This window comes from Microcaecilia unicolor, chromosome 6, assembly GCF_901765095.1.
Source record: "Microcaecilia unicolor chromosome 6, aMicUni1.1, whole genome shotgun sequence".
NCBI lineage: Eukaryota > Metazoa > Chordata > Amphibia > Gymnophiona > Siphonopidae > Microcaecilia > Microcaecilia unicolor.
In genome coordinates, this window is record NC_044036.1 from 316,970,649 (window position 1) to 316,990,280 (window position 19,632).

The following is a 19,632-nucleotide window of genomic DNA, read 5'->3' on the forward strand; positions in this document are numbered from 1 at the left end:
AAGGGTAGTTAGTGGGGTTCCTCAGGGGTCCGTGCTAGGACCGCTGCTTTTTAATATATTTATAAATGATTTAGAGATGGGAGTAACTAGCGAGGTAATTAAATTTGCTGATGACACAAAGTTATTCAAAGTCGTTAAATCGCGACAGGATTGTGAAAAATTACAAGAGGACCTTACGAGACTGGGAGACTGGGCGGCTAAATGGCAGATGATGTTTAATGTGAGCAAGTGCAAGGTGATGCATGTGGGGAAAAAGAACCCGAATTATAGCTACGTCATGCAAGGTTCCACGTTAGGAGTTACGGACCAAGAAAGGGATCTGGGTGTCGTGGTCGTCGATAATACACTGAAACCTTCTGCTCAGTGTGCTGCTGTGGCTAGGAAAGCGAATAGAATGTTGGGTATTATTAGGAAAGGTATGGAAAACAGGTGTGAGGAGGTTATAATGCCGTTGTATCGCTCCATGGTGCGACCGCACCTTGAGTATTGTGTTCAGTTCTGGTCGCCGCATCTCAAGAAAGATACAGTAGAATTGGAAAAGGTGCAGCGAAGGGCGACTAAAATGATAGCAGGGATGGGACGACTTCCCTATGAAGAGAGACTAAGGAGGCTAGGGCTATACAGCTTGGAGAAGAGACGGCTGAGGGGAGACATGATAGAGGTATATAAAATAATGAGTGGAGTGGAACAGGTGGATGTGAAGCGTCTGTTCACGCTTTCCAAAAATACTAGGACTAGGGGGCATGCGATGAAACTACAGTGTAGTAAATTTAAAACAAATCGGAGAAAATTTTTCTTCACCCAACGTGTAATTAAACTCTGGAATTCGTTGCTGGAGAAAGTGGTGAAGGCGGTTAGCTTAGCAGAGTTTAAAAGGGGGATGGACGGTTTCCTAAAGGACAAGTCCATAAACCGCTACTAAACGGACTTGGAAAAATCCAAAATTCCAGGAATAACATGTATAGAATGTTTGTACGTTTGGGAAGCTTGCCAGGTGCCCTTGGCCTGGATTGGCCGCTGTCGTGGACAGGATGCTGGGCTCGATGGACCCTTGGTCTTTTCCCAGTATGGCATTACTTATGTACTTATCTGTTCCCTTCTCCACTACTGCCAACTCCATACTTCGCGCCTTCTGTCTCGCTGCACCCCACGCCTGGAATAAACTTCCTGAGTCCCTACGTCTTGCCCCATCCTTGGCGACCTTTAAATCTAGACTGAAAGCCCACCTCTTTAACATTGCTTTTGACTCGTAACCACTTGTAACCACTCACCTCCACCTACCCTCCTCTCTTCCTTCCCGTTCACATTAATTGATTTGATTTGCTTACTTTATTTATTTTTTTATCTATTAGATTGTAAGCTCTTTGAGCAGGGACTGTCTTTCTTCTATGTTTGTGCAGCGCTGCATACGCCTTGTAGCGCTATAGAAATGATAAATAGTAGTAGTAGTAGTAGATGACGGCAGAAAAAGACCTGCATGGTCCATCCAGTCTGCCCAACAAGATAAACTCATATGTGTATACCTTACCTTGATTTGTACCTGCCTTTTTCAGGGCACAGACCGTACAAGTCTGCCCAGCAGTATTTCCCGCCTCCCAACCACCAGTCCCGCCTCCCATCACCGGCTCTGGCACAGACCGTATAAGTCTGCCCTCTACTATCCTCGCCTCCCAACCACCAACCTCTCTTCCCCCACCTGCTCCGCCATCCAGAGCATTATTCAGTTAAGTGCCACTGAATATATTGCTCCAAGGCCAGACAGTGCAATTTAAAGGGGCAGGAGCCTCTCCTGCACAGTTAAATAATTTTTAATAAGACTAGTAAAGCCCAGTAGCCTGAACTAGTGGTCAATGGAATTCAATCAGAGGAAGGAAAAGTGAGTAGCGCAGTGCTTCAAGGATCGGTGCTAGGGCAGATTCTGTTCAATATATTTGTGAGTGACATTGCCAAAGGGTTAAAAGGTAAGGTTTGCCTTTATGCAGATGATACCAAGATTCGTAATAGAGTGGACACCACAGAGGGAGTGGAAAACAACAGGAAAAAGGATCTGCAAAAGTTAGAAGAACTGTCTACTGTTTGGCAGTTAAAATTTAATGCAAAGAAGTGCAAAGTGACACATTTGAGGAGTAGAAATCCAAGGAAGCCGTATGTCCTATAGTAGATATAGTAGAATTGGAAAAGGTGCAGCGAAGGGCAACTAAAATGATAGCGGGGATGGGACGACTTCCCTATGAAGAAAGACTAAGGAGGCTAGGGCTATTCAGCTTGGAGAAGAGACGGCTGAGGGGAGACATGATAGAGGTATATAAAATAATGAGTGGAGTGGAACAGGTGGATGTGAAGTGTCTGTTCACGCTTTCCAAAAATACTAGGACTAGGGGGCATGCAATTAAACTACAGTGTAGTAAATTTAAAACAAATCGGAGAAAATTTTTCTTCACCCAACGTGTAATTAAACTCTGGAAATCATTGCCGGAAAATGTGGTGAAGGCGGTTAGCTTAGCAGAGTTTAAAATGGGGTTGGACGGTTTCCTAAAGGACAAGTCCATAAACCGCTACTAAACGGACTTGGAAAAATCCAAAATTCCAGGAACAACATGTATAGAATGTTTGTACGTTTGGGAAGCTTGCCAGGTGCCCTTGGCCTGGATTGGCCGCTGTTGTGGACAAGATGCTGGGCTCGATGGACCCTTGGTCTTTTCCCAGTATGGCATTACTTATGTACTTATGTCCTAGGTGGTGAGAGGCCAATATGCACAGACAGGGAGAAGGACTAGGTGATGGTTTCTAAGAAACTTAAAGCAACAAAACAGCATGGCGAGGCAGCTGCTGCAGCAGAAGGATGCTAGGCTGCATCGAGAGAGGCGTAACCAGCAGGTGTTGATGCCCTTGTACAAGTTGCTGATGAGGCCCCACCTGGAGTACTGTGTTCAGTTTTGGAGGCTGTATTTTGCTAAGGATGTAAAAAGACTAGAAGCAATCTGGAGGAAGGCGACAAAAATGGTTATGGGGTTTGCGCCAAAAGACATACGAAAAGAGACTGGAAGACTTAATATGTATACCCTAGAGGAAAGAAGGGACAAGGGAAATATGACATGGCAGCAACAACCTTCACTGAACCGCAGCACCAAGGGAGGACTGAAAATACAGAAGCAAAAGATCAACAGCTTCACTGAAGAAATGGTGCTCAAGCACCACACAGGTGGACCCAGTCGGAGATTTTTTTTTTTTTTATAAGAGGCAGGAGGTACAAGAGCTATGAGTCAGAGGAAGAGCACAAGCGCACAAGACGACTGTGGGGGTGGGGGGAGGGACCTGGCTCCACCAGGAGTACCACAACTGATCAGCAAAGCCATGCCAAGCTCCCAGCTCAACTTATCCTGAGGGAACAGGTTAGGAGCAAGCACCAACCCAGAGCTGCACAGGAGATGTCCATTCACCTGCTGAGATGGAGAAAATACTGAACGTGAGGCTTTATAGAGAGAACTCCCATGCTCTGCCATTTCCACCTGCTGGTAGAGGGACATAACCCATTTATCTCTGGATTGAGGATTGATCTGGGGGACGTAGTGGAAACAAATCTTTTCAAGAAAAGTGGAAATGGTAAAACTAGAGGACATGAACTGAGGTTTCAGGGTGGTAGACCTAGGAGCAATGTCAGGAAGTTCTTTTTCACGGAGTGTGGAGAAAAAAAACCCCAAATCAAACAGTGACGAAATTCAAAAAGGTGTGGGTGAACACAAAGGATCTCTAACTAGAAAATGATAGTATTAAAAAAGCAAAGCAACAACAATTTTAAATGGTTGCATGTGTGTGGATGTGTCAAGTGACGCTTAGATGGCGACTCCAGCTGTGATGAACTAAGGCCGATGCTGGGCAGACTTGTACGGTCTGTGTCCTGTATATGGCAATGCAGCTTAGGATGGGCTGTAAAGGGTTTTGATGGCAACTTCAGTAGCTGGAACCCAAGTACGGCGCTGGGCAGACTTTTACCGTCTGTGTTCCGCACATAAGACAGATTCAGATAGGCTGGAATGGGCTTCGACGGCAGCTCCAGTAGTTAGAACATAAGGACAAGGCTGGGCGGACTTCTATGGTTTATGTCCCAAAGACACTAATGAAAGACCATGATCAAGTATATCTCACATTCATTGTTGATTTAATCATGAATTGATAATGAGTGTGACCGTTGGGCAGACTGGATGGACCGTTCAGGTCTTTATCTGCAGTTTACTATATCTGCTTCATAAGCAGTTTGTTACAGACACAATGTTAATGTCTAGATGCTTCAAATAAAATGTAACCACATTCAAGATAAACTGTTTCAAGAATGTGTTTCATCACCAGAAAAACTAGTCAACATAATCTGAGCCGCTTTTTGTCAGACACCACATTGTCCCACCACTAGTACAGAAGTTTTATTTATTTATTGCATTTGTATCCCACATTTTCCCGCCTCTTTGCAGGCTCAATGTGGCTTACAATTCATCTTGAATAATGGAAAGATATTAGAAATTAGACATTTAGTGTTACAGAGGGATTTTGGGCAGTATGATAGTGATATAACAAAATAATAGTATAATAAGCAGAGATTGAAGACAGTTCTGAATATATGTAGAGGAGTTGTGTGTGTTCACATTGGTTGGTCGTTGTAATATGCCTTGTTGAAGAGATAGGTCTTCAGCAATTTGCGGAAGTTCATTAATTCGTAAATCGTTTTTAAGTTATTCGGTACTGCGTTCCATAGCTATGTGCTCATGTAGGTAAAGTTTGACGCGTGCATTAGTTTATATTTTAGACCTTTGCAGTTAGGGTAGTGCAGATTGAGGAATGTGCGGGATGATCTTTTGGCATTCCTGGGTGGTAAGTCTATCAGGTCTGACATGTAGGCTGGTGCATCTCCGTGAATGATTTTGTGGACTATGGGGCATATTTTGAACGTGATGCGTTAAGTGGAAGCCAGTGTAGTTTTTTCTCCTAAGGGTTTAGCTGTTGCTCCACTAGGAGGACCTAATTTCCAGTACTCTTCTGAGATATTAACAAGCAACAAATGTCATGAACATTTAAGAAATAATAGACAGGAGGCAGTGATGGCTCCAACTGAATGCAAACAAACATTCTATTGCATGCAGCAGTTTAAGAGGTTTATAGAACATTTCAAAACCCCATTTGGGGAAAATTTGCAGCAGTTAATCTAAGCCACATCACAGGTAAGTCATTACCAGGGCTCCAACATGACCTATAGCATCGCATGCTGTGGAATGAGGAGGCATGAGAACTCAGGAGTAACCTAAGGAAATACTTGGAACGGCCTCCCAGTGAAGACTGAAAATACGGACTGTATCCAAACTCAAGAAAACATGGGACAAGCAAAGAGGATGTCGAGATAAGGCGGCTTAAGTATTCCTTTAAAGACAAATCACATGTGCTGTAAAATATACTCGTAACAATGGGTTTCTATGTTTAACCTGACTGATCAAAGACATTATGTTTGTCCAATAAAGAGCACAATTTGGATAGACTGTATGGTCTATATCTGCTGTCCTACATTACCTTTTTTTCTTTGTTTTTATTTGTTAACCTTTATTTCTGAGAGAGGCTTCATTATAATTAACTTTTTTTTCCAGAGCCTCCATCTATCCAGTATTGCTACAGAAAGATCCAGGTACAAAGGCACAAGTTAATGACAGGAAAATGAAGCAGGTTTTTCTCAAAAACATAAGAGGATACAATTTGATAGCTCCTGACCGGGTCCCGATGGCCATCAGACGAAGGGAGGGGCTGTAGCCCAATGCACTAGGCTGGTGCGGGAAGCCATGCTCCACAGTCTGAGGAAAGGAAACAAAATAATGGTAATATTACTTAATGCATTATTTCACATTTTGTGAGAATCACAAGTATAAATGCACCAAAACAAAACATCCCATCTCAAATAAACTGCTTTCAAATTTAATAGTACCATTTCCTAATGCCATAAAAACATAAGTTTTGCCATACTGGGACAGATCGAAGGTCCATCAAGCCCAGCATCCTGTTTCCAACAGTGGCCAATCCAGGGTACAAGTTGCTGGTAAGATCCCAAACAGTACAAGGTAAAATTATGCCTTACCTTTTGATAATTTTCTTTCCTTTAGCAGCAGCAGATGAATCCAGGAACTGCTGGTAGATGGACACAACCCACCAGTTACTGGATTCATCTGCTGCATACGCTAAGGAATACATTTTACGCTGCTTATCCTAGAAATAAGCAGTGGATTTTCCCCAAGTTCATATTAATAATGGCTTAAGGACTTTTCTTTTAGAAAGTTATCCAAATCTTTTTAAACCCCGCTAAACTAACTGCTTTTAGCACATTCTCTGGCAACGAATTCCAGAGTGTACTTACACATTGACTTAAGAAATATTTTCTCCAATTTGTTTTAAATATACTACTTTGTAGCTTCATTACGTGTCCCTAGTCCTACTATTTCTGAAAAGAGTAAACAAGCGATTCACATCAACCTGTTCCACTCCACTCACTATTTTATAGACCTCTATCATACCTCCCCTCAGCCATCTTTTCTCCGAGCTGAAGAGCCCTAGCCGCTTTAGCCTTTCCTCATTTTTATCGCTGTTCTCTGTACCTTTTCTGATTCCACTATATCTTTTTTGAGATGCGGTGGCCAGAATTGCACACAGTATTTGAGGTGTGGTCGCACCATGAAGCAATACAAAGGAATTATAACATCCTCATTTTTGTTTTCCATTCCTTTCCTAATAATTCCTAACATTCTATTTGCTTTCTTTACTGCCACTACACATTAAGCAGAGGGTCTCAACATATCATCAACGATGACACCTAGATCCCTTTCCTGGTCAGTGACTCCTAATGTGAAAACTTGCATCCTCTATCCCACTGAATCACTTTGCACTTGCTCACATTAAACATCATCTGCCATTTGAATGCCCAGTCTCGTAAGGTCCTCTTGTAATTTTTCACAATCCTCTTGTGATTTAACTTTGATTAACTTTGTGTCGTCAGCAAATTTAAATTACCTCACTAGTTACTCCCATCTCTAGATCATTTATAAATATGTTAAAAAGCAGCAATCCCAGCACAGACCCATGCAGAACCCCACTAACTACCCTTCTCCTTTGTGAATACTGACCATTTAACCCTACACTCCGTTTTCTATTTTTTTAACCAGTTTTTACTCCACAATAGAACACTACCTCCTATCCCATGACTCTTTCCTCTGGAGTCTTTCATGAGGTACTTGAATAAAATAGCAGCAAAATAGCTCAAAATTAAAACCTTCCATGTGATTATCAAAGAATTCTGGCCTGGCTTTAGTACCCGTGCTATGAAGTTACCAATGTACTTGCTTTCCATTTTGGATCAGGTTTCTCCTGAATTACAAACACCTGGAGCGCACCCATCTCTGTACTGCTTACCTTGGTGCTTTCAACTTCTCTATGCTGTCGGATACACTGTATTATATATTCAGCCTGTTATGTATCACATGAGCTAGCACCAGATGCATCAAATAATCACACTTATATAAATGCATCTTTAAAACGTTATACCAAAAACAGAGACCTGCAGTTACGTTTATTCTGCGTCCTCTTAGACGACCCTCCCAATGACTTTCACACTTGGCAAAGTGCAGACTGCATGCTTTCCCCTATGACCCATAAAAGAGGGAGTACAAGATTCCTTTTCAGTTATGTTGGCAAAGAAACAAACTGAATTTGCCTCTGAACAAGCAGCAGGATGAATGAGAGTGTCAGTCCCTTTACACAGGGTGGTCTTTTGGTTTCAATTGCTTGCAGCAGTGAAGGCAGGCAGGAGGGAACTGTAAGTGATACATGGGACAGAAGCTGTAGGAATAGGAAAGGGGAAAGCAGAGGGGGACTAGGATTTAGTTCACGCCTTTTTCAGTTGTTGCTCAAGGCGAGTTACATTCAGGTACATATACAGTGTTCCCATCACTTCTTCTTGCTCAGGTATAGGGAGGCTGTTTTTCACCAAATCACTTTTCTCTAACCCCTCACCTCAATACCCCACTTTGAAATAGTTAGCGGTGGCTACACTTTACAGGCTGACCAAATTTTAGTTTTGGTTTGGTCACCGAAACCAGTCTGAAATCTATTATTTGGCCTTGTTTTGGTTTAGCCAAAAATGCTGGTGCATTTTATTATTATTTGTATCATTTGTATCCCACATTTTCCCACCAATTTGCGGGCTCAATGTGGCTTACATTTGCCGTAATGGCGGATGCCATTTCGGGTAGTACAATTGCAAAGGTTATTGCGTATGGTGCCTACATACATGATAACATACATGGAACATAACTTATATGGAACAGATCATGGTATATATATATATATACCATGTGCGTACATACATGGTAGAGGAGATTTTTGCCTGAAACCTTCTTCTGCCCCATGGCTCTAGACTTTCCCCCTCCCGGACCCACTGCCCTCACAGATCGTTCTTGCCGAGTCACCAATAGACCACCAGGGTGGTAAGGTAGGACTATGGGGTAGGCCCAGGAGTGGGGCTTCTTCTGTTTGGGCAGGGGGCATAGTGAGTGGAAGATCCTGTGGGGTGGCCAAAGCGGGGGAGGGAGGGAGTGAGTGAGGGTTGTTCCTGGTCATTCTGTTTAGGCTGAAACAGATGTTATATTTTGGCCACAGATTCGGTTTTGGTCACCCTCTATTGCACTTTATGAGGACAAAAATGTCTTGGGAGCAAAGAGGTAATCGAGGTGCAGTGTACTTCGCTAGAAAGGCAGCTTGTATGGTTAGCCTGGATCAGCTTCCAGTTATTTGGCCCCAGCTGTTCTCAAGTGTCCAAATGCCAGTGCTGCTACTTCTCATGCAAATTCCTTATGCCATCCACTGGTTTTGTCCATGACACAGTGCAAGAATTCATTAGCATGAATATTAATCAGTCCCCTCAAGTCTAACGATCCTTCATATGAACTTTAACGCATTACCACTTTATCTATTATTCCGAATATGATCTCTTTATACCTGCTTGTTTAATTTTATTTTGTCATTCATGTTCTCTATGTAATACCACTTAAATCTCTCACTCTGGAATGGCGATTGCCATGATGGAACAATGTAAGCCACATTGAGCCTGCAAACAGGTGGGAAAATGTGGGATACAAATGCAACAAATAAATAAATAACATGACTAGCACTATCAGGAAAGCCAGAAGACGCCACAAGGACTGGGAGATCTGAAGATATAATCAGAGAAAGCAGAGGAATGAGAAAAAAAAAGTACACGGAAAAATGGTTTTACAGTATTAAGGGCACTATGATTTTTACTTTGGAAGCTCTGTTGAGAAGAAATTGTCTCATATGTGTTTAGTGTACAATGCTGTGTACGTTCAGTAGCACTATACAGTAGGAGTAAATAACGGCCTTTACAAAACGTAGATCAGATACAAGTGTAAGTGTAAACTGCAACTTCAGAAAGCCACTATGGATATGTGGATATCCACACCTCACCGAGATTTATTTATTTTATTTACATTTGTACCCCGCGCTTTCCCACTCATGGCAGGCTCAATGCGGCTTACATGTAATTAGACTCTGGAATTCGTTGCCAGAGAACGTGGTACGGGCGGTTAGCTTGACTGAGTTTAAAAAGGGGTTAGATAGATTCCTAAAGGACAAGTCCATAGACCGCTATTAAATGGACTTGGAAAAATTCCGCATTTTTAGGTATAACTTGTCTGGAATGTTTTTACGTTTGGGGAGCGTGCCAGGTGCCCTTGACCTGGATTGGCCACTGTCGGTGACAGGATGCTGGGCTAGATGGACCTTTGGTCTTTCCCAGTATGGCACTACTTATGTACTTATGTACATGGGGCAATGGAGGGTTAAGTGACTTGCCCAGAGTCACAAGGAGCTGCCTGTGCCTGAAGTGGGAATCGAACTCAGTTCCTCAGTTCCCCAGGACCAGAGTCCACCACCCTAACCACTAGACCACTCCTCCACTCATTTTAAAGGGGCATGGTGAGGGCATGGCACTGGCAGGCAGGACAAAAATCTACACATGCGTTCTCTATTTCACACATAAATGGGGAAAAAAATGTCTACATTGGCTTTTGCACCACTTCAGAGGTATGAACAAATTTTTTTTCTTTTAAGTTCTTGTGAAGAAACAGTATGTTTTAAGCCTGTAAAATATATTGGATATTTTCCAGCATTAATTATGTCTTGAAGTGTATTTGTTACATTTGTAGCCCACATTTTCTCACCTATTTGCAGGCTCAATGTGGCTTACATAGTACCGTAAAGGTGATCGCCAATTCCGGTATGAACAAATACAAGGTGATGCTGTGGTACAATAAAGATCATGTGTAATAGACACATTAGGGAATCCTAGGGAGAAAGAGTACAAGCTTTTGGCCAGCAGGCGGTGTTTCTCTGTTGTAAAGCTGTTACAGAGAATGAATGCTCTTTTCTTTAGTTTAACACAAACAAGAAGCAACATGCAATATATTTTTGAAATGTGTTCTGGGCTCTGATTAGTCTGGAGTTTGAAGCTAACTAGCACTTACTGGTTTTGAGTTCAGTCTTAGCCAGGAAGAAAAGAGAGTAGGAACTCTTTGCTGAGGCTCAGTGAACAGTTTTATGTCCTGAACTTCCCAGATACTAATTAGTTAGTATATAAATGTTTAATTAGTATTATAATTGATCCATATTTCAGTTACCTGTTATTGTTTGCTAATTACACTTTCTATGCTTCACTGTTCAATATTTTAAAAACAATAAACAGTTTTCAGCTTATTGCCTCTTTGTCTGGACTAAGAATTCTGGTGGTTTGTGTTGGATCTGCGAGTGCCTTCTGGGAACTGTGGGACCACTGGGAGTGTGGCCTCCAGTAACCTAGAAATCACTGGGGATAATTTGAGAGCAGGAAACTCGCCCAGAGGCAGTTATGACCCAGACGGTGGGAGGAGAGTGCTAGTGTAGAGCACAAGCGGCAGGTGAACCCGAGCTGTGCTGGGGATAGACCCTCTAAGTGACCGCAGGGTAACCCTAGGCAGGTGGCTAGGCATTTTGTGACAGTTCTCATTTAGACCAGGGTTTTACGTAAGGGATTAGGGAGTAATTACTATTTACTTCTACACAGCGCTTTAATTATCCCTAATCCCCTCCCCCTGTTTATTAACACCTCCAAAATGATAAAAGAAAGAATTAAGTTCAACCTCACCACAATAAATTGGTGGCACTTTTGTAAAGATGTGTAAAATAGGCTGGCTACGCACGGTAGCAATACACTTCCACATGGACGATGTCAGATTTGTGCCAGTCATTTTTTCCACGTGTATATTTATAAAATGGAAACTCCTGCTGTGCATACCAGCAAATACATGTGCACTCCTGCACTTCCTTATATTCGTTTTACAAAAGGCTCAGCACTCATCAGAACCTTTTATAAAATACCACCAGAAGTATGCACATCCCACCTTGGACATCTCAAGTCTAATCTCAACATTCCATGTACAACTGGCCTTGATTTGTTCTCATCTGCGTTTTGCAGATTCCTACAAATTCTGCAGACAAATTAAGCTGGGCAGCTTGGACACCAGACCAACATGGCTCATATTTGCCACTACCCCTTAAAATAGTTAGAATGAGCACATCATGAATCACGGCAGGGATTTTTTTCACCTTATTCAGTCCAAGATCCCTGGTTATGTGATAGATAACCAAGGGGGGGGGGGGGGATCCCTCATTAACAGCACAGTGGACAAACTGTGTAAATTAAGTGTCTTTTGCCTCTCATTATACTGTAGGAATGAGATGAGCAATCTACACTCCTGCAGCTGAGCACAAAATGCTGATTCAAACATTGGTTTGCCAGAGTAAACAAACTTCATTTTGTAACTAGCATCAAATCAGCAATGCTTTCTCAACTGCCTATCGAAATAATTACAGTTATATTATAACTAGGGATGTGAACTCATTTGTAAACAACATTTCCACGTCATTCAATGTTATTGTTAACCTGAAATGGGGAACACTACCAACAACACTGCCCCTAAAACGAAAACAAAACACTGAATAAAAACAAAAAAAAAAATCCTATAAATGACATGGGAAAGTAACAAAATGAAAATTTTGGCTTGCACAGCCCTAATATAAAACACCTCTAATGGAGAAGGAGCCTAATGGGAAAGGGAAATGGGACTTGATATACCGCCTTCCTGAGGTTTTTGCAACTACATTCAAAGTGGTTTACATATATTCAGGTACTTCTTTTGTACCAGGGGCAATGGAGGGTTAAGTGACTTGCCCAGAGTCACAAGGAGCTGCAGTGGGAATCGAACTCAGTTCCCCAGGATCAAAGTCCACTGCACTAACCACTAGGCTACTTCTCCAGGTTACAAGCAGCAGGCTGAGAATCAGGGAAGTCAGTCAGAGTTCAAATCCTCCTGCAGCTCCTTGTACAAACAAACAGATTGTGAGCCCTCAGGGAACAGAGAAATACAGTACCTCCTGTACCTGAAAGGTAGCCTGCCTTAAGCTACTACTGAAAAGGTGCAAGATAAATCCAAAATTCCCTTTGTTGATTGTAGACTTTATACTGCTTACACCAATGTATGCTAAAAGTACTGATGCAATGCATTGGGAGTTTAATGGTTGTACACCTTTGGTTGACCTATATATAAAAAACTGTTGAAACATAAACGCGTTGGGGAGGGGGAGAGGGGGGTGGGGCGAAAAAGTGGTAAAATGTTTGATGACGGATCTTGTCATTTAGTTTGACTGTGGATATTTTGATGTTGGGTTTTTTTTGTTCATGCCAGAATGGAATGTTTTGTACTGTGTTGTCATCAATAAAAATGTTGAAACATAAATCCAAAATTCCCTCCCTCCTCCTATCAAAACCTAGCATTGTAACATAGTAACATAGTAGATGACGGCAGAAAAAGACCTGCACGGTCCATCTAGTCTGCCCACGATAAACTCATATGTGTATACCTTACCTTGATTTGTACCTGTCTTTTTCAGGGCACAGACCGTATAAGTCTGTCCAGCAGTATTTCCCGCCTCCCAACCACCAGTCCCGCCTCCCATCACCGGCTCCGGCACAGACCCCGTATAAGTCTGCCCTCCCCTATCCTAGCCTCTCAACCACCAACCCCTCTTCCCCCCCCCCCACCCAATTTCAGCTAAGCTTCTGTGGATCCATTCCTTCTGCACAGGATTCCTTTATGCCTATCCCACGCATGTTTCAATTCCGTTACCGTTTTCATGTCCACCACCTCCCGCGGGAGGGCATTCCAAGCGTTCACCACCCTCTCTGTGAAGAAATACTTCCTGACATCTTTCCTGAGTCTGCCCCCCTTCAATCTCATTTCATGTCCTCTCGTTCTACCGCCTTCCCATCTCCGGAAAAGATTCGTTTGCAGATTAATACCTTTCAAATATTTGAACGTCTGTATCATATCACCCCTGTTCCTCCTTTACTCCAGAGTATACATGTTCAGGTCAGCAAGTCTCTCTTCATACGTCTTGGAACGCAACTCCCATACCATCCTCGTAGCTTTTCTTTGTACCGCTTCCATTTTTTTAACATCCTTCGCAAGATACGGCCTCCAAAACTGAACACAATACTTGTCGCACTGTTTCATCGCCTTCAGGTCCTCAGATACTATCACCCCAAGATCCCTCTCCCCGTCCGTGTCTATCAGGCTCTCCCCACCTAACACATACGCCTCCCTTGGATTTCTACTCCCTAAGTGCATCACTTTGCATTTCTTCGCATTGAATTTTAATTGCCAAACCTTAGACCATTCTTCCAGCTTCTTCAGATCTTTTTTCATGTTTTCCACTCCCTCCGGGGTGTCCACTCTGTTGCAAATCTTGGTGTCATCCGCAAAAAGGCAAACTTTACCTTGTAACCCTTCGGCAATGTCACTCACAAATATATTGAACAGAATGGGCCCCAGCACCGATCCCTGAGGCACTCCACTACTCACCTTTCCCTCCTCCGAGCGAACTCCATTTACCACCACCCTCTGGCGTCTGCCCGTCAACCAGTTCCTAATCCAGTTCACCACTTCGGGTCCTATCTTCAGCCCTTCTAGTTTATTCAAGAGCCTCCTGTGGGGAACCGTGTCAAAAGCCTTGCTGAAATCTAAGTAGATGACGTCCATAGCATGTCCTTGATTTAATTCTCCTGTCACCCAGTCAAAGAATTCAATGAGATTCGTTTGGCACGATTTCCCTTTGGTGAAACCATGTTGTCTCGGATCTTGCAACTTATTGGCTTCCAGGAAATTCACTATCCTTTCCTTCAGCATGGCTTCCATTACTTTTCCAATAACCGAAGTGAAACTTACCGGCCTGTAGTTTCCAGCTTCTTCCCTATCACCACTTTTGTGAAGAGGGACCACCTCCGCCGTTCTCCAATCCCTCAGAACCTCTCCCGTCTCCCAGTATTCTGGGGTGGATCCCGTCCGGCCCCATGGCTTTGTCCACCTTTAGCTTTCCAAGTTGTTCATACATACTCTCTTCCATGAACGGTGCTCTATCCACTTCATTCTCAGGTGTACTTTTGCCAGTCCCTCTCGGTCCTTCCCCAGGATTTTCTTCAGTGAAAACAGAACAAAAGTATCTATTTAGCAAATTGGCTTTTTCCTCATCATTTTCTACATAGCGTTTTGCTGTATCTTTTAGTCTCACAATCCCCTTTTTAGTCTTTCTCCTTTCACTAATATACCTGAAGAAGTTTTTGTCTCCCCTCCGTACATTTCTAGCCATTTGTTCTTCTACTTGCGCCTTCGCCAGACGTACCTCTCTCTTGGCTTCTTTCAGTTTCATCCGGTATTCCTCCCCGTGTTCCTCTACTAGAGTTTTTTTGTATTTCTGGAACGCTAACTCTTTAGCCTTTATTTTCTCAGCCACTTGCTTTGAAAACCATATCGGTTTCCTTTTTCTCTTGCTTTTATTTACTCTCCTTACATAAAGGTCTGTGGCCCTGTTTATTACTTCTTTCAGCTTGGACCACTGTCCTTCCACATGTTGTGCGTTCTCGCAGCCCATCAGCTCCTTCCTCAGGTATTCCCCCCATTTTGTTAAAGTCAGTTCGCTTGAAGTCCAGGACTTTGAGTTTAGAGTGGCCGCTAACCACATGAACCGTTTGATGGTCACTACTTCCCAGGTGCGCAGCCACTCGGACATTGTATTCTTACTAGTGTATAGTTTCTGGTGTTTTTTTTATGAGGTCAAGAAACATCTTAGGCTCGGAACAGGGATTTTCTAAGGAACACCTCTCTCTCTCTATGAGGGCTTTTTTTTTTTTTTTACAAAGCTGTGCTAGTGATTCCCATGCGGCAGATGAGAGGAAGGCCATAGAAATCGAATGGGCTTCCTCTCATTTGCTGCACTGAGAAATTGGCAGTGCAGCTTTGTAAAAGAGGCCCTGAATTCCTACAGCTGTCAGGACCAATGGGAAGGTTAAGAAACCAGCAGGAAACTAGAAGTTGAACTACAGCACTTCTTGTGACTCTGGGCAAGTCACTTAACCCTCCATTGCCCCAGGTACAAAATAAGTACCTGAATATATGTAAAACGCTTTGAATGTAGTTGCAAAAACCTCAGAAAGGCAGTATATCAAGTCCCATTTCCCTTTCCCTATTTGAGATTCTACATGGAATGTTGCTACTATTGGAGATTCTAGATGGAATGTTGCTACTATTTGAGACTCTGTTGCTACTGTTTGAGATTCTACATGGAATGTTGCTATTCCACTTGCAACATTCCATGTAGAAGCCTGCCCTTGCAGATCAGCAACGCGGCCGCGCAGGCTTCTGTTTCTGTGAGTCTCACGTCCTGCACGTACAAGGGCAAGCTTCTACATGGAATATTGCTAGTGGAGGAGTAGCCTAGTGGTTACTGCAGTGGACTTTGATCCTGGGGAACTGAGTTCGATTCCCACTGCAGCGCTTTGTGACTCTGGGCAGGTCACTTAACCCTCCATTGCCCCTGGTACATAATAAGTACCTGAATATATGTAAATGGCTTTGATTGTAGTTGCAAAAACGTCAGAAAGGCGGTGTATCAAGTCCCATGTCCCTTTCCCCTTAACTAGGGGTCTTTCACTCATCCTAAAGTCTAGAGTCCTTCCCTATAAACACTTCAACAATTCTGAGACTAGAAATGTGATCTAGGAAGAGTGACCGTTCCAATAAACTGAGAAGCCTAATGAGTTCTGTTATCATAAAAATAACTGAAGATAAAAATATCAGTTTGGGAAGAAGGTACCGACTGCTGTAGGAATTAATACACAAGATAACGATGGTAGAAAGTTTCTGTTCTCCTACGCTTCCCAATAGTCAGAACCAGTAGCACAGCAGTACCTCATAAGGCGAAAAATCAGCAGCAGCTTGGAAAACCCCTCTCCTAACCTCTTCATTTGTAGCCTTTTGGGATATGAATCCACGCAGAGGCACTATTTTATTGTGGTGGTGGTGGCGGCAGCACAGAGGGGAGGGGGAGAGAATACCGGGCCCCCCTCAGACCACCTTTGGGAACTCCCAGAAATGGACTTCTGGCTACACCCCTATCTTTGAATTATCTTGAGAAAAAAAACAAGATTATTATCTCAACAAAAGACTACCAAGAGACAAGGCTCCAAAACATTATCAAATATGTTCCAATACATTCAATCCTTTAATCTGCACGATTGTAATCAATGCATCACCCTTAGGTTTCCATGGTGTGAACATTCACATCAACAAAAGTCTGGAGATTTTGGAGGGTTATTTTGTTTTAGCATTTTCTGCCTGCTTTTGAGATACGCTCAAGCCCCTTGAAAATGTTTGGGCTGCAGAAAGGAAGCTATACACTATGACCCAAAAAGACTAAACCTTACTGCAGTGCTTCTTAAATGGTGGACCACAGTTTGTAATCCAGACCCCCAAAACCTTCCTGTGTGGACCGCTGGGGTGCCAGGTTTTGTTGGCTCCGACGTCTCAGCAGGGGCACACTAACTCTCTCCCCCAGCTGCAGGTCCTTTGCTCCCCCTGTATGTTGAACATCCCCCCCACACACACACACACACTTTAAAGTGTTTCTCTGTCCAGGTCACTGGCAGCGACCAGTGACAGCAATTTGCACAGGCTGTCTGCCGACAAGCCTGCTGCATTCTGCCTCATGGAGAGAGAGCTAGATAGAGAGAGATCTTGGACAGTGACTGGGCACGAGGGAAGGAAGAAATATGAAGAGATATTGGATAGTGTCTTGGTGGGACGTAAAAGTGTGGGAGAGCAAAAGGAAAGAGCACAAAAAGGTTATATGGGGGGGCAGTGAGAGAAGACAGCAAGAGAACTTATGCATATGAAAGGGAGATATGATGAGATGGTGATATGAAGTGGGGAACAAGACTGTGGTAAGCACAGGTGAAAATAAGAATCTTTGCTGAGGACAATGAGAAGACAGTAAGAGAAACCTGTTGAAGTTATATGAAATATAAAAAGAATCACATGACACATGGTGTGCAAGCAGTAGTTTGCGTACCCTGTGTTTCAGATAGCCAAAGTTTCTAGACCTCCATTCAAAATAAAACATGGAAAAGAAAATAAGATGATACCTTTTTTATTGGACATAACTTAATACATTTCTTGATTAGCTTTCGAAGGTTGCCCTTCTTCCTCAGATCGGAAATAAGCAAATGTGCTAGCTGACAGTGTATATAAGTGAAAACATTCAAGCATTACTATGACAGTAAAATAGATACCATTGGAGATTCTACATGGAATGTTGCTACTATTGGAGATTCTACATGGAATGTTGCTATTCCACTAGCAACATTCCATGTACAAGGCTGCGCAGGCTTCTGTTTCTGCGAGTCTGACGTCCTGCACATACGTGCAGGACGTCAGACTCACAGAAGCAGAAGCCTGCGCGGCCACATTGGTGATCTGCAAGGGCCGACTGCTACATGGAATGTTGCTAGTGGAATAGCAACATTCCATGTAGAATCTATAGAAATCAAACAAAATAAAACATGGAAAAGAAAAAAGATGATACCTTTTTTATTGGACATAACTTAATACATTTCTTGATTAGTTTTCGAAGATTGCTTATTTCCGATCTGAGGAAGAAGGGCAAATGAGGTAGCAGATAGTATATATGAGAGAAACATCAAAGCATTACTTTGACAGTCTGACAGAGTGGGAGGGTGGGGGTATGCATGGGGACATCAAAGCATTTCATTGATATTCTAACAGAATGGGTGTTGGTAGGTGAGAAGAGGGTAATAAACAGAGAAATAAACAGAGAAATACAGCTTTATGTTTTATGAGTTAGAAAACCCAGATCCTTATTAAGTCCTGTTTGTTGGGTGTCAAAATATCCAATCATTCTTATTTCAAAGGTCTTACGTTCCTGTATTGTTTTAAAATTACCTTTCAGTATTCTTACTGTGAAATCACTGGTGCAGTGTTCTGGTCTTGTGAAGTGTTGGCCCAGATGCTTAAGACAAGATTCAATCTGCACAGACATCACATGAAAATAGCCGGTGCCAGTCAGGCCCCCACCCCTGTGGGCCAACACTTCAGAAGATCAGAACACTGCACCAGTGATTTCACAGTAAGAATACTGAAAGGTAATTTTAAAACAATACAGGAACGTAAGACCTTTGAAATAAGAATGATTGAATATTTTGACACCCAACAAACAGGACTTAATAAGGATCTGGGTTTTCTAACTCATTATAAAACATAAAGCTGTATTTCTCTGTTTATTACCCTCCTCTCACCTACCAACACCCATTCTGTTAGAATATCAATGAAATGCTTTGATGTCCCCATGCATACCCCCACCCTCCCACTCTGTCAGACTGTCAAAGTAATGCTTTGATGTTTCTCTCATATATACTATCTGCTACCTCATTTGCTTATTTCCGATCTGAGGAAGAAGGGCAACCTTCGAAAGCTAATCAAGAAATGTATTAAGTTATGTCCAATAAAAAAGGTATCATCTTATTTTCTTTTCCATGTTTTATTTTGATTTCTACTGATAACCTTTAAGAGTGGACTAACACGGCTACCACACCTCTCTACTTTAGACCTCCATTCGAAACATTTGAATAGCCCTGCCTTAATGCATGCAATCAACAGTTCCATTATGAACTTGAAGGAACAAATTCAATGTGCCACCATCTGACTTAGACCGGAAGGATGCAGCTAACACTCCAGTGCTATCGACTTGGCACCTTTCTTTGTAGTACTAAAACCTTCACCGATTCTAACTACAGAAGCTCACTAGTAAAACTTTCAAAAGGTTGGTGGTATAAATCTGTCTGGTTTATTACACACTGATTGCAAGTAAAGAAGAAATCTGCCCACCTTGTTGAACTGGAAGAGATCCCGTTTGAGTCTCTCTCTCACTGGGTCTTGGCTGGGTCGCAGAAACCGTCGCATTTTTGTTTCTGGCTACCTGCACTGGAAAGAAGAAGTATATAAACATTCAGAAGTACAACAAAATCACACACATATATAACATGGTGTTTTTAAGGAAGAAAGCTCAGTATTCTGAAACAATGAGGCTTAGGGTCTGTCTCTCTGCTCAGGATGTGGTGGGGAAAATGCTTGGCACCATCTTAAGCAACGA

At 42.6% G+C, this 19,632-nt stretch overlaps 1 protein-coding gene across 5 annotated transcripts in view; it reads right to left on the reverse strand.

The window, feature by feature from the left end:
- Window positions 1–19,632, reverse strand: part of LLGL2 (LLGL scribble cell polarity complex component 2) — an 86,545-nt gene that overhangs the window by 46,982 nt on the left and 19,931 nt on the right. For 4 of the 5 annotated variants that reach the window (XM_030208268.1, XM_030208263.1, XM_030208267.1 and 1 more), the window contains exons 2-3: window positions 19,368–19,463; window positions 5,731–5,828 (exon numbers count right to left, since the gene is read on the reverse strand). In XM_030208268.1, the coding sequence (XP_030064128.1) occupies window positions 5,731–5,828; window positions 19,368–19,442 (173 nt within the window). In that variant the 5' untranslated portion in view covers window positions 19,443–19,463. The remainder of the gene's footprint in view (window positions 1–5,730; window positions 5,829–19,367; window positions 19,464–19,632) is intronic. The other variant, XM_030208265.1, reaches the window with a different exon arrangement.